The 16,002-nt window shown below is 35.8% G+C and overlaps 1 protein-coding gene across 1 annotated transcript in view; it reads right to left on the bottom strand.

The window, feature by feature from the left end:
* Nucleotides 1-16,002, bottom strand: part of LOC107655081 (segment polarity protein dishevelled homolog DVL-1-like) — a 30,681-nt gene that overhangs the window by 11,760 nt on the left and 2,919 nt on the right. Inside the window, exons 2-4 of the mRNA XM_016442495.1 lie at nucleotides 7,594-7,663; nucleotides 7,036-7,157; nucleotides 1,294-1,406 (exon numbers count right to left, since the gene is read on the bottom strand). Of these exons, the coding sequence (XP_016297981.1) occupies nucleotides 1,294-1,406; nucleotides 7,036-7,157; nucleotides 7,594-7,663 (305 nt within the window). The remainder of the gene's footprint in view (nucleotides 1-1,293; nucleotides 1,407-7,035; nucleotides 7,158-7,593; nucleotides 7,664-16,002) is intronic.

Raw genomic sequence — 16,002 nt, 5'->3', positions numbered from 1 at the left:
ACATAACTGAGCGAATGACACTTAATGACAGTTGTCATAAACATGCATAAAACCTCCTTCATATTCATGACATGTGTCATGTCATGATTATGAAGGTGTCATGTCAGTCTTATGCACACCCCTTCAAGTAAAGTGTTACCTTTTTTTCAATATTTATTTATTTATATTTTAGTTATTTGGATGTCTCCTTATATATGTAAATTCTTTGTGTTGTGTGTTTACTGTTTAGCATTAGGGGGAAAAAATACATATATGCATGCATACATGCATACATAAATCCACATCCCTGCTTTGCATTTTGTTGGAAAATCAAAAAAGGGCACAGCACAAAACACAGTCTGGATGCCCAGAATCCTTAGCTTCTGCCGGGCTATTCCCAGAGGAACAGTTCATCTTGTATACCTAATATTTGTTTCTCCTTTCTGTCCTATTAATTGTGAACTCAGTGTTGCACTGTCACCACTGACACTGTCTCCAGACTGGCCGCCTAATTAAGCCACACTGATTAATGATCAGCGGGAACTAATGGGCCAACAGAGAGCACCACGCTACCGTCACAAACACACAGATAAATTACTTTGAGAGGTCTGGGTGTGTTTGTGTGTGAGAAAGCATTTGTTTTGCTAGGGTGAGGACTATGTTGAATGGACGACAGGAAGGGTGTGTGACTCTGCTCTGTTAACGCCTGTTGTAGTAAATAAATGTAACCTTTTTGTCATTGTACAGTCTACGGATGTGTTCATTATGTGTGCAGTTATTTATTGTGCCAACAATCAATGAAGCGAAAATCAAATACAGAACAAAGTAATAAAGTGTACAATGAGAGTGTCTGTTAAATGTCATTTAAATGACAGATTGCTTTATTTGCATTGTTCTGTAATATTAATGTGAGAACATACTTAAAAAAGATGAAGTTGTTTCAGCCTGTCATGGCAAGTAATTAAGGATAAATTAAGACTTCCCCATAGATATTAAATGAGCTTAATACAAGCCAATGCACACATAAAAATACAAAGATGAATACAGCAATATTCACAAAACAAACATACACAAAAAGAGATGACTTTTTGACCCTGGTTTGGAAAGACAAATGTACTTAGCACACTAATAAGGGAAATATCCTAAATAAGAGGGGGTAAAAACATTTGCCATTCTCACGGTAGGATCAAGCCATGATTATATCACTTTTGTTCATGAATGTAACATGTTTGTGGTAAAAATAAATGGCATGTGCAGGAGGGATTTGGTCACATATGCTAAAATTACAGTACTTATTCTCAGAGCGACACTTACATTCATCTCTCCTCCGTCTGGTCCTTTCTCGCTCCCGCTCTCGACGGTGGCGGAGAACTGACTCGCTTCCTGTTTCTGTGTCCATCCCGTCTCGGCTGTTCACTGCATTAGCACTGCAGCAAGCACACGAACAGAAACATATGCATGTTCACAGCATGAGCTCTGAGTGACATTAGACACACTGCAACACCTGTATTATCTAATACACACTGCTTTTGTATATGTCACCTATGTGCATGTAAGATACACATATGTAAGCAATGGAATGCAGACTTTTTTAGCTTTTGTGAGAAGGGCAGAAAGGGGACAGGAGTGAGAGAGCGAGAGAGATAGTTTACTCAGTGAATAATGATTATGACACATAGGGGGTGTTTCATCATGAAAGATCGGTTTCTGAATTACACCCCTGGGGCAGGTAACTGTACATCTATATGTGTTTTCAGCAGAAACCTGAGCGAGGTGAGAAATTTATTCCACCTTCACTAAGAAACATTACAAACCCCTCGACCAACCAACCAGTCTTAATATAGTACAAGTGCCCTATGACACCTGAATGTAATAACCATTTTATTTTTTTTAAACCATATAAAAAAGTGAGTCTGTCCTTTCCAAAGTGGAAGACACAATACTTTTAAATACACAGCAGGCCAAAGAGGACACATACACATGCAGTAGAAATTGATGAATCTTTAAAGACAAATTAATAAAAGAGTCATTTCAGTTATTGCTACATGTTGATGTAATAAAAATAACATTTAATAATAATTTTAATAATTTAAATTTAACAATAATTTTAATAACTGAATAATAATTTTTAATGATAATGCTTGTATGAAACATACACTACTGTTCAGTTTAGGGTTATCATGCTTTTTTTAATAAATAATTTTTTTCAACAAGGATTCATTAATGTTACAAACGTTTTCTATTCTTTTGAACTTTCTATTCATCAAAGAATTAAAAATATATATATATCACGGCTTTCACAAAAGGTATTAAGCAGCACAATTATTTTCATCATTTTGATACCCTAAATCAATGCTGATACACTGATTGTGACATCGAAAAATAGACTAAAGGTCGCTGAACATTTTTGATTCGCATTAACAGCAATAAATTATATTTTATATAAATTAATATTAATGAACATTTAAATGAAAAAAGAAAACAGTTGTTTTAAAAATTATAATATTTCACAACATTACTGCTTTTAAATGCAGAATTACTGAACATAAATTACAACAACATCTACACAAAAAAAGGCCTGAAACATTAGAATGGTAGTGTACTACTGCATATTACTATTCTAACCAAAAATGTGAGTTACACTGCATAAATGCAACCTGAAGCAAATGTGTAAGCAGTGAATCAGTCAACCAATGTAAGAAATTAAGGATACGCCATCATCGTTATATAATCTGATGAGTGTGAGCTTTGCTGTGCATTTTAAAAATCAGCCACAAGAGGGCAAAATATTACAGCAACAGCACTAGTGATCTACATTCCCATCTGTATGGCTCAAATACAACTTCATACACACCAACCATTTTAACTATAGGATATCACTTGGCATTATCACTAATCAAGTAAAGAGTTGCAAAAACATACCTTCAAAGTCTGCCATGAATATAATCCACACAAATTGACAGCTTGTTTTGTTTCTTGCCTTATAAAAGGAACACAATGCATGAATGTGTGACTGTAATAATAATAATAATAAAAACAATAATAATCCACACTGTAAAAAATGTTAGTTTTACAAAAAAAAAAGATACCATTAAAAATTGTTAACTGTAAGTTACCTTACCATACACAGTAAAAAAGGCAAACAATAGAACATCGCATTATATGTAATTTTACTGTAAATACTGTCTATTTTTGCAAGTAAAAACTATTAATTACTGTATAAATAACAATGAAAAAACAACATTTTAACAGGATATTTTGTGCAGTGCAAGTATCATCCATTATAGCTAATTATAATTGCTACATCAGTCCTGCCTTGAACATTTTTACTATTTCTGTTATTTTAATGAATTCACAGAATCTATTCTATTTATAGATGTTCATACACTATCATTGCTGTTCAGGTGACCTATTCTATTCATATCCCTTTTCATCTGCACTGTACTGTTCTCTTGCCTTCTGTAACTTTTTTTTGCACTTGCAAAATACATTACTCTTTCCAGTTCTGGTTAGATGCTATACTCTGCATAATGACAGTTAAGTTTAATTTTATCTAGTCTAACAGTCATTATCTATGAAAATGCAAAAGATGTCTCTCTCTGTCATCCTCTCTCCCTGCACATTAAAATCTTGAACATTAACAATTTTATGTTTAGTCATGCCGTTGCATAACAGTGAAGCAAATTCATAAAGATCCCTTCTGGGGTGTTCTGCTATGGGCAGATACACCACTCATTGTTTACCACAACTCCCTTCAACATTTGTGCCTCATGCTTTCTGGATGACTGAGCCCAGTGGGGGAGCAAGAGCCAAAGGGATCTGCTCTCTTTTTTCTGTTGATATTCCTACATCCACAATATAAACATGCGTGTGTGAGAGAGATTATTATGTAAAACAGGGATTCCCGACTGGGGATAAAGGTAAGGCCTTTATAGCCCAGGGATTACATCAGCAGGTTTCAGGTGGTTCTTGGAAATATTTTTGATTTTGCTTTGAAAACAGAAATTATAAATGAAAAATTTTAGAGTTGTGAATTCATTTAATAATTAATTGTGATTATTGTCATTGTGTTGTATTGTCATGTTGTATTGTCACTGTCATAGTATCTATATATATTTTTTAATTGAACACACATTTGTTTTTAAGGCAATGCACTACACGCAAAAACATTTTACTCCAAGAAAAAACAATATTTCTAATTTAACAAATTATAAAATATCTTAAATATAATTAAAATATAAATACTTAAAATTATATATATTTATACATACATACAGTGGTGGCCAAAATTATTAGAACACTAGTATTTTCACCAGCTAAAAAATGGTTTTAAGTCAGTTATTTCTATCTTTTGCTGTAGTGTGTCAGTAGGAAATATCAGTTTACATTTCCAAACATTCATTTGCACAAGGTTTGCACAAGGAGTCTGACAACAGCCAGCGCTCCACACAGAGATCTGATCTCATCATCATCCAGTCTGTCTGGAATGACATGAAGAAACAGAACAAACTGAGACAGACTCAATCCAGAAGAACTGTGGCCAAGATGCTTCAAGAATTTTTTTTAAATGTCATAATAGAATGAGATATCAAAAAAATCCCTTCTATAAAAACCTTTGACAAAAAAATTCACTCTAAAAATCAACAAAATAAAAAAGAGTTTTGAACCTAGCTTTATCCAATTTTTAGATTTATGTTCTGGAAATGTATGCAAAATGTGTGCATATTTACTTAGATAATATCTAATATGCATATTTAAATTAACATTTCATAAAACGTGTGATACAAAAATGTTTGCAATTCTTAATGTAATCAATTACCTGGCTATGTATGGTGATATCAATTAGTTACATTTTTAAGCAAGAAAGCAAAAAGACAAAAAAAACGCCACACATCCTTTAAAAATCAACCCTTTTCTGGTTTGATGTTGATGAAAGACTACTTGAGCCTTATAGATAGGGGGATGTATGATGTACATGAGTGATCATAGAGTCTGTGGGAGCGAAAACCTGAGTTCATGTAAAAGAAGCATGGAGGTGTGTAAAGGAAGGAGGTGTATAAATGTGCAGATGAAGTAAACAGACTGTGCAGAATGTGTGAGAGGGAAGGGGAGTATCGCTAATGCGAGTGTGTATGTGCATTCAAAAGAGATAATCAGCACATCTGGTGCACACTATAAATGGACGTTTTCAGTGGTTAAGCAAAAAACACAATGAGAGCATAACATTACTAAATAACTATTGTTGCATAGAATATTAAACGTTTCACTTGACCAGGCCCACACAATTCATTTATATAATACAATTATATCAGCAATATCAAGAGGTCATACCATTTCTCACATCACACTGTATGTCGAATTGATCCAAATGGAACAAATAGCATTTTGTCTCTCTTAACTATATAGCATAAGATCAGGTGAATGAGTTTGATTGAGCAAGTGCATTAAAAGGTGGGAATTCATGTTTATTTGCATGTGTTCTAGCACCTGATTCACTAAAGAACATATGCAAATCAGGTAATTGTGCAATCATGCTCCAAAAACAAAACAAAAAACAAACAAAAAAATTGTGTATTTTAAAATGTAATTTATTCCTGAAGCTGAATTTTCAGCAGCCATTACGCCAGTCTTCAGTGTCACATAATCCCTTCTATAAAAACCTTTGACAAAAAAATTCACTCTAAAAATCAACAAAATAAAAAAGAGTTTTGAACCTAGCTTTATCCAATTTTTAGATTTATGTTCTGGAAATGTATGCAAAATGTGTGCATATTTACTTAGATAATATCTAATATGCATATTTAAATTAACATTTCATAAAACGTGTGATACAAAAATGTTTGCAATTCTTAATGTAATCAATTACCTGGCTATGTATGGTGATATCAATTAGTTACATTTTTAAGCAAGAAAGCAAAAAGACAAAAAAAACGCCACACATCCTTTAAAAATCAACCCTTTTCTGGTTTGATGTTGATGAAAGACTACTTGAGCCTTATAGATAGGGGGATGTATGATGTACATGAGTGATCATAGAGTCTGTGGGAGCGAAAACCTGAGTTCATGTAAAAGAAGCATGGAGGTGTGTAAAGGAAGGAGGTGTATAAATGTGCAGATGAAGTAAACAGACTGTGCAGAATGTGTGAGAGGGAAGGGGAGTATCGCTAATGCGAGTGTGTATGTGCATTCAAAAGAGATAATCAGCACATCTGGTGCACACTATAAATGGACGTTTTCAGTGGTTAAGCAAAAAACACAATGAGAGCATAACATTACTAAATAACTATTGTTGCATAGAATATTAAACGTTTCACTTGACCAGGCCCACACAATTCATTTATATAATACAATTATATCAGCAATATCAAGAGGTCATACCATTTCTCACATCACACTGTATGTCGAATTGATCCAAATGGAACAAATAGCATTTTGTCTCTCTTAACTATATAGCATAAGATCAGGTGAATGAGTTTGATTGAGCAAGTGCATTAAAAGGTGGGAATTCATGTTTATTTGCATGTGTTCTAGCACCTGATTCACTAAAGAACATATGCAAATCAGGTAATTGTGCAATCATGCTCCAAAAACAAAACAAAAAACAAACAAAAAAATTGTGTATTTTAAAATGTAATTTATTCCTGAAGCTGAATTTTCAGCAGCCATTACGCCAGTCTTCAGTGTCACATGATCCTTCAGAAATCATTCTAATATGCTGATTTGCTGCTCTAGAAATATTTCTTATTACTATCAAAAACCGTTCAAAAGAACATCTTTTATTGACAAAATATAAATATAAAAATCTTTTGTAACATTATAAATATCTTTACTGTTTCATATGTTTAATTTAATGCATCCTTGCTAAATAAAATTATTAGTTTCTTAAATACTAAAAGCACAGTTGCGCTGTATGTCGGCGCACTAACCACGAGGCTATCAGCACTGACGTGGATGGAGACTTTTGTGCTGAAATATGACTTGTACAAGTTGCGCATCTGTTTAGTGGATTCGTCCTGAAGTGTTTGCTGCACAGGATACGTGTGTGTTGATACTCACTGGAATGAGGGTGGTCTTGAGTCTCCGATGCCTCCCGTCCTCTCCAGCGGTGGGGGTAGCTCTGTATGACTGTCAGTGCACACCAACATCCCATCTGTGTGGGAGCTCTCGGCCAATACAAGCTACAAAAAGACACATAAATGCATCTTTAAAAAATGTAATTGTCTAGTTGCTTTTTGTGCACAATGTGCAGGTTTCAATGGCTCTTCTTTATCCCTCACTCAGTTTGGATGAACAGAATGTTTGAACTTTTCTACTAGACTCATGACAAAAGACAGCAACAAACAAAGGCCTTAAAAGCGCTAAATAAAAATGGCATCCAGCAGAATGCAATTTCCTGAATTATGCATTATACTTTAGAGTTGGTCCGACTTCAAAGTGCCTTTCAGACTTAATTAGTGTAATGAATCAGTGAACTAAAACTGCTGATGTCCAGTATGATGCAGCGTATGATTTAGGGCATGTGCTGCATCTTTCTTATGACATATGAATGCATGACTGCCTGCCTTTTCCACTCTGATTCAGATGTTATATAAGGCAGAGGTTCTCGCAGCTCACCCATGACACCACTCTCCCATTGAAACAAGGCAGTTTGGCATTATCGTCAGAGACTTCCTCTTTGACAACCCTGCAGAGACACAAAGGAAAAAGAGGAATGTATTGTTAATTAGAATAGCGTTTGAATAAAACTGCTGTATTGTTTGTGGATGTTGTATATACCACTGCTCAGTCCCACCAGGATTTTGCAGGACCTTTTTTTTTTCTCCAGATTTTTGCAGCCTAACATGACTGAATTTGCCACTTTTCTCAAAAACTGCTTTTTTGTGTTGTTTTGCAGTGAAAACCCACCAGTAACCATGTACAACATGCGATACTGATTATATACTATACATTTTAAATGTTATAAATTATAAATACATTATTTCATTATTATTATTTAACAATTATATTGTCTTTTCTTTCAATATTAACTTTAATTACGTCCCACACTCTTAACACATGAACATGCACAAAGCATTGGATTGCTTGCGCAGTATTGATTAATTTGTTGCTGAAATAAGACAAAAATGCAAGCTGCCACAAATAATACTAAGTTTGCATTAAATTCAGTTTGCAAAATCTTGGAGGGACTGATTGCTGTATTCAACATCCACCGACATGTGCTGACAAATGAGCTCTCATAGGGACTACATGACATCTTCATGTGCTGTGTGATGTGTAACTGTGATCCTGTTTGAATGTGTTGCTCAGACTGACTTTGCTCATTGTAAACTGTCACAATGAATTTGAATAAAGGGGCATATGGTGAGGATCCCACATGACAGCTTGTCATGGATGTGTCAACTCAAGTATGCCAACCTTATGCAGACATATTTTTTTATGTTTAACAACAGCAAACCAGCCTGAAAAATAGTGTTGTAGTGTGAGATAAGCTATTGAAATGAATTAAATGTATGATATCAATGCTAACATATTATTGCTTATTTTACATGCTGTTGAAACAATCTAGACAGACATTTAAACCACTTGAATTAGGTTTAGTCCCAAAAGTTATCATATAACCCAAGAAGACTTGAAATACACCTGTAAGCCTTTACCAACTTCAGCATTTGTACCTGACAAAGGAAGAGTGTCTGTCTGAGAAAAGCATGCATATATTTAAATGAAAATTAGTTTAGTTAATCTGTATTTTGCAATGGAAATTCATCTTGTGTAATGAGAAAGCAAATATATCGAGAAGGGTCTGGCTGCAGACATGCACTTGCATTTTCGGACTTGCACTCTCAGACTTGCACTCTCACACACCTGCACTTCCGTGAGTGACGTCACTTGCAGTCTTTTTTTATTTTTAATTTAATTTATTAATAAAAATTTTTTTTATTGAATCTCTTAACATTTTACACAAGTAGCCAGGTGGTGAAGACAAGAAAAAAGAAACTAAATCACGAAGTTACTTGCAATCGCCACTTGCACTCTCAGCTACTTGCAATCCACACGAATCGTGCGTGTTGCCAATGGAGACAAGACGCTGTGGTGGTTAAATGATTAAAACTAATTTAGTACTATAACATACAGGATCCTGCAAGTCATCTGTAGGAGAAAAAGACAAGACCTGCAAATCCGTGGCCATAGAACAGCAGAATATGAATGCAATGCGCAAAGTCTCTCATTAAAGGGGTCATATGATGCGATTTAAATTTTCCTTTCTCTTTGGAGTGTTACAAGCTCTTGGTGCATAAAGAAGATCTGTAAAGTTGCAAAGACTAAAGTCTCAAAACCAAAGACATATTCTTTATAAAAGTTAAGAGTTAACCACGCCTACCTAAAACGCCTCGTTCTAACACGCCCCCACATACCTACGTCACGATCTGGGAAGATTTGACGCATAAACACATTTCATTACACCAAATACACAAAATAATGTTCTTTTTAGCAGCATCATATGACCCCTTTAAGTGCTTTTAAACCTCCGCTAAACCCTAATTAAAACCAAGCTGAAAAATGACTATTTTGGATTTTGTTACGTTATGACGTCATAGCGTGTCGAAAGCCCGCCTCTGCAGAAGATCAATGTCTATTTCTACATCGCTGCCTCTGTAGCCCCGCCCATTGAAATACTAGAGAGACGCAAATACAGGATTACTCGATCAACAAAGCCATAGAAATGTCTCAGAGGATTACAAGACAATGTGTAGTGTGAGTTGTGAAAAGATACAGGCTTTGCATTGCCTTCCTTGTGATCCTAACACTGTATCTACATCGGACGTGAGTGTTGTTGCCTCACGTCGTGAATCCATTTCAGAAGCAGCGTGAGCACAAGCACTTGGGAGTACGTCCAGGGCCCTAGCTAGTGGGGTGAAAGGTGGTAACGATTATAGGGGCCCACGGCTGTGGGGTGGTCCCCTGGCGATTTCAACCAACTGCCCAAGGCCAGCATGAAAGACGCCCAGAACAGTTGATGGCCCACTGCTACACGTCATCACGAAAGCTTATCATCTGCACGTGTTTTTAAGCCTTATCAATTTAAACATTCAAAAGATTTTAAAGCATTCAAGCACAAGACACGGAAGAACTCAGCTGAGTACTCGCGCTCCGTGTTCGGTGCGCACACAGAGGGCCGTATCTCAGACTGCGCGAAAAACAGAATTAAATTCTTTCTTTCCTGTCTTGCGCTTGAACGAACAAAATACACCTACCAATTTAAACATGCAAGCACAAAAATATGCAAAATACACTTAATTCAGCACCCCCGCGCTACATTCTGTGAGCACAGTGTTATGTTTTTAACACAAATGGCCCATGTTGTTTTCAGAGTAGATCACAGCAGCACCCATCTATTATGCTGCTTTCACGTGCTATTGGAATTATCGTAAATACGAGTTTCCGATTTGGAAATTGGACATGAACACCCTCTCTAGTTGTATTTACAACTAGGAAACTCAGAGATAATTTTGATACCCGAGTTTCCGAGTTGGGCGAGCCTTAAACTTTAAATATGGTGGAGGAGACAAACATAGCAGTAGTACTGTAAAGCTTTATTCATTTTTCTCACAACCTCTACATTGCTTTCTCCTGCCATTACAGTCATGTATAGTTACATATATAAATAACCATTTGATGCATATTGTATGTATTAGACACAGCAAAAATAGCATTTAAACTTCCTACTTCCCACTTCTGAAGTTGTAATTCCGAGTTTGTCATATATTCAAGTGCTTTGTTGTCGGAAAGAACAAAAAATCATGGTAGGCAGCCTATTCATTCTTGCCTGTTTCTTGGGGAAATAAATACAATTCAGACAGATTCAGTAAATAATCATTCATAGCCTAACTATGGTACAATACACAAGTAAACAAAAAGGTTTCCATCATTGTGGGAACTCTGTACAAACACAAATACAATGTTTCAGGACTACACATGAACATCTATTTTAACTATGCAGGAGATTACTTGCAAGACTAAACACCAATTAACAAAAAACTTAATTTCAATTTATTAAATATTTACTGTGTTTTCATTTTAGGGTCTTCAAAATTAACAAACAGACAAACTTTTTTTAATGTTTCGAACTACTTTAAAATGACTGCATTATTATCCATTAGCAAAAACAGAACGGTTTAATTTCTGTTTTTAATAGCAAGCATTATAATAGACTAATAAATATTTTGCCATTTTTCAGTCTCTCTTCATCTCTAAGTCTGAAAACAGAGAAATTCCAGTCTCTCCTCACACGGTCTTGGCTCCCACTTCCCGTTTGCTACAGTGAGGGCTCCACAGCGAAGAGTGACTGGACACTGTAGGTTTGCTCCAGTCACCCAGTTCACATACTGTATATTATCCCCAGACACCCAGATCCAACTACCCGCCAGAAAGTTCAGCCCAATCCACACATAATTACTCTGGACGTCTTTAACTTTATTCTCAGCCACATGCTGTTCCATAGCTGCTGGCAGGCTGGCCAAGTCCACATATCTGTCTATACAGTGTTTCAAGGCCTCCATCCATGATTTGGGTTCTGACACCAGGATCATAGAGCGCACTGTGGCCATACAAAAGAAGGGGAGTGCATCATTACATGACTCATCAAACATCTCACCATTCTTTAACGCTCCACGTGCTTGTCTGTTTGGTGAAATGGTTCTGTTCTTGAAATCTACATTATCAGGTTGCATGCTATTCCAATGCTGAATCTTTAATAGGCTATTAAACCAAAACCAAGGGTTATTATACAACCCAATCCAAAAGTAAAGATTATCCACAAATATGTGGTGTATTTCATGGATATAAACCACTAATGCAGTCAATTCTGCTTCGGTTTTCACCATCACAAGGTTCATGTTCAACAGCTTGCAGTGAGACTGAGCTTCTTTCCAGGCTTTATTTTCATTGACCAGGGAGAATTCCAGAATGTTGTTAACGTTTCTGAAGCAGATAAATGGGTGTTCCTCAGAGCAAACACGGTCATGCCAGAATCCACTCCAATCAATCACTGCACAAAACAAACGGCTATACCACTTGGAGAATGTGATAGGCTCGTTGACTCCAGCCAATCTCCATGTTTCTTTCAAAGGAGCATTTTGTTGAACTGTAGCTAGACCAATCCAGGCAAAACCAGTATCTATTAGAACACAGATAATGCTGTTCTCCTTTTCATTAGATATAATCGCAAGACCAGCTTGATACGTTTCACACTGTTTTTTTGCCTCCTGCCAAGTTTTGTTTTCCTTGACTAAGACCCAGTCTCCAGAAATCTTCTTACACACAAAGAATAGCTTATCGTCACATGTCGTGGTATACCAATATCCAGCCCTGTTCAATGAGGCACACTTTCCAAACCAGTTGAAATAATTGGATTTGGTCTCATCCACCCAGTACCAAGTGGCAAAAAATCTAAACAGTCCCACCCAAGAGAGCCGGTTGGCAGAACTGCTGAGAATCTTTAGATTATTCTCATCTGTAGCTACAAAGGGTTGTCCAAATTTATCCAAACAATATGCCTTTGCATCATACCATGACAATGTCTTCTCCACATGGATGATTTCATTCACTAATCCTGGTACGGGTCCATCGGCAGAGGTATGAAGAACCAGTAGCAGGAAACTAAGAAACGTCTCCATGGTGAGACAGACAGCAACTGTTTCAAGAACATGTCATGTTAAACTAGTCTTGAGATTTATTTGCATGACGTCATAGTGATTTTGAATAGAAAGCTCTGGGAGTCATTCCACGAAATCGGTGCCTTTTCATCCCAAGAAGTAATCAAACATAGAATTACTATAAAAACAAATACATTTGTGATTTAAAAATATAACAATTGTATGTATTCTTTCATCAAATTAAAGTCCTTACATCAAATTAAAGCCAATTAAACATTATTTAAAAAAAATTAAATTTCATTTATGCTGATAAGGGTAAGGTTTTTGGCCTGTTCCTCACTATGATTTTTCTTTTCCAGCAGGACTTTTAATTTTCAAATTGAAGGAAAATGATACAAAAATCACATTTGCATATTGTTCTATTGTTCTTTTGTGACCTTGACTATTAGCTAGCAAATAGCAAATTAGTTTGAAATTGTCAAACCCGTTACTGTCAGCCCTGTTACTTTTCAGAGTAACAGGTTTTGGCATGTGGATAACAAGGATGACATAAATTAGGTGTCACCCTATTTTTAAAGGTTGTCTGTGTAAAATGCAAACATTTCAAAGATTACCCTGGGTGTATTATTGAGCTAATCCCTATATCATCCAGTGTGGTTGACATATGAGCATCAGTTACATTTTTAGTTAGTATTGTTACTGTTGCTACTGTTGTTTTTAATGAAGATTATCAGTCTCAATAAAACTAATAACTAATAACTTATTGCATCACAGGATGACCAAGATGTGATCATCTTTCTTGCCTAATAATTGAACCAGATCAGTATATAAGGGGACACACTCATACAGACAAACAAATGTACGCATGATCTAATTACAATACTTAAGGGTAAATATGCCTTCCAGAGTTTTGTAGATTTATAAAATGTTGGTAAAATAAATGTATTGCACCAGATAAATAGCCATGTCATTATTGACTCAAAAATTGGTTTACTGAAAATGGGTAGTATTTATTCAACAATTTGCACATGAAGCCAAACTGAGATCGCCATATCTCTGGGATTTAACCATATAGGGCTTTAAAAAGTAGACACCAAAAGAAAAGTAATTTAAGAACCAGAATCTAAAAGGACACTGAGATCTCTTTAATAATACAGGAAAAAGTGACAAATGCTTTCCCCTATTTTTTTAAATGTCACCATTGAAAAATAAATGCAACAAGGATTGAAAAGTAATTAGGTTTTACTAATAGACCTATACTATACCTCTGTGTGAAAAATCTCAATTTGACCCCACCCTATAAAATGCTGGATTACTGTGGAATTACAAAGTTGGAAGATGTATTTATTTCCCCAGAATTCCATGTTGCAACACTGTATGCAACCTACTACTAAAAGCTAACACACAGAGGTAACAAAGTTGAAAAGGTACTGCATAAAAGGAATATGTCACTTCTGAACCTTCACCAACTCACGCATGTGTATCTAACAGTGTGTTTATCTGAGAAAAGAAAGCATGTCTGACTGGTGATAAGGTTTTATTTTTGAAATCTAGATTATCAGGTTGCATTCTTTTCCAATTTTGGATCTTTATTACATTATCAAACCAAGTCCAAGGGTTATTATACAACCCCATCCAAAAGTAAGCATCATCCACAAAAGAGCGGTGTATGCCAAGGATATAAACCACTAACGCAGTCAATTCTGCTTCCGTTTTCACCATCACTAGGTTCATGTTCAACAGCTTGCAGTGAGACTGAGCTTCTTTCCAGATTTTATTTTCATTGACCAGGGAGAATTCAAGGGTGTTGTTAACTTTTCTGAAGCAGATAAATGGATGTTCCTCAAAACAAACACAGTCATGCCAGAATCCTCTCCTATCAATCACTGCACAAAACAAACGATTGTTCCACATGGAGAATGTGACAGGCTCGTTGTTCACCCATCACCATGTCTCTTTCAAAGGAGAAAAATTAACTGTCGCCAGGCCAAACTATTATCTAGCAGAGCACGGATATAGTAGCTGTCCACAGAATTACGTATAATTGCAAGAGCAGCGTGATGCGTTTCACAATGTTGTTTTGCATCTTGCCAAGTTTTGTTTTCTTTGACTAAGACCCAATCTCCAGAAACATTCTTACACACAAAGAACAGTTTATCGTCTGGGCATAACAATATCCAAGCTTGCTCACTGAGGCAGTCTCCATACCAGTTGAAATAAGTGGGCATGGTCGCATCCGTCCAGTACCAAGTTGTAAATTAGCTAAAGTCCCACCCAAGAGAGCTGGTTGGCAGAACTGCTGAAATTCTTCACATCATTCTTATCTGAGGCAACATAGAGTTGTCCAGAATTACTCTAACTAGTCTAAACTAGTCTTGAGATTTATTTGCATGATGTTATAGTGAGCGTTTGAATAGAAAACTTTGAGCTACACTGTAAAGATAACTTAGAAAATCATATTTAAATGAGGGAAACATTCAGTGTTATGGTTACCAAATCTCATAAGAAAACAGAACAACAATAACAAATCATGCTGTTTTACATCAAACTCTTGCATTCTGCACTATGAAGACAGGACACAGTGTCACTGTCACTATGATCCGTCCTGTGACAACTGACCAATCTTTGTGTAAAAATACAGAGATGAGTAGGTCAATTTTGGCTGCAAATCTCAGGTGAAAATGGTCATTTTGACTACAAAATAGTATAAATAAAAATAGTAAATATTAATCCATAGCATGCAACATTTAGTCTTTTTTCTTCATTTATGTATTTCTTCCAAATGTTTAGCTGGGATCTTCCGTTTGAGTTGACAGAGGTTTTATTACTCCAGAACGCCATGTGTCAACATGCGATTTAGTTCACACCCTCACTCATAAGCTAGCACTCAACAAAAGCACATGTCACAGAGATAAAAAAAAGAAAAAGTTCTGCGTAACAGGAATAATTCACCTGTGACCCCCTTACTAACTCTTGTAGGCTACCTGACAGAAGGAAGAGTCTTTACCTGAAAAAAGAAATCATTTGAATAAATGCAATTGTACATGTATTTAAATGAAAAGGTTCAGTGAGAATGTTGGTGTCTGTTCAGCTAAACTGTACTTTGCAATGGAAAATTTTATTATTTCGTGAGAAGGCAAAGTTTTGTGATAAACAATTTAGAGTATGTAAAACTTGTGAGACAATACAAAGTAAATTTAATGTCAAAGTAACAGCAGGAGGCTAAGAAGCTTAAACTTAAGTTAGACAGTCAGATAACTAATGCTACGTTAATTAGTCTTAAAATTAATTAATTAATTAAAATATGATCCAGGACTCCAGACTGCGACCAAATTTTTTCTGCCTGTACGACTTTTGTGTGCGGTCGCAC

This window comes from Sinocyclocheilus anshuiensis, unplaced genomic scaffold, assembly GCF_001515605.1.
Source record: "Sinocyclocheilus anshuiensis isolate Anshui unplaced genomic scaffold, SAMN03320099.WGS_v1.1 scaffold1072, whole genome shotgun sequence".
Classification (NCBI taxonomy): Eukaryota; Metazoa; Chordata; class Actinopteri; order Cypriniformes; family Cyprinidae; genus Sinocyclocheilus; species Sinocyclocheilus anshuiensis.
Note: the sequence above shows the minus strand (reverse complement) of the source record. Positions and strands in the feature narration are given on the sequence as shown.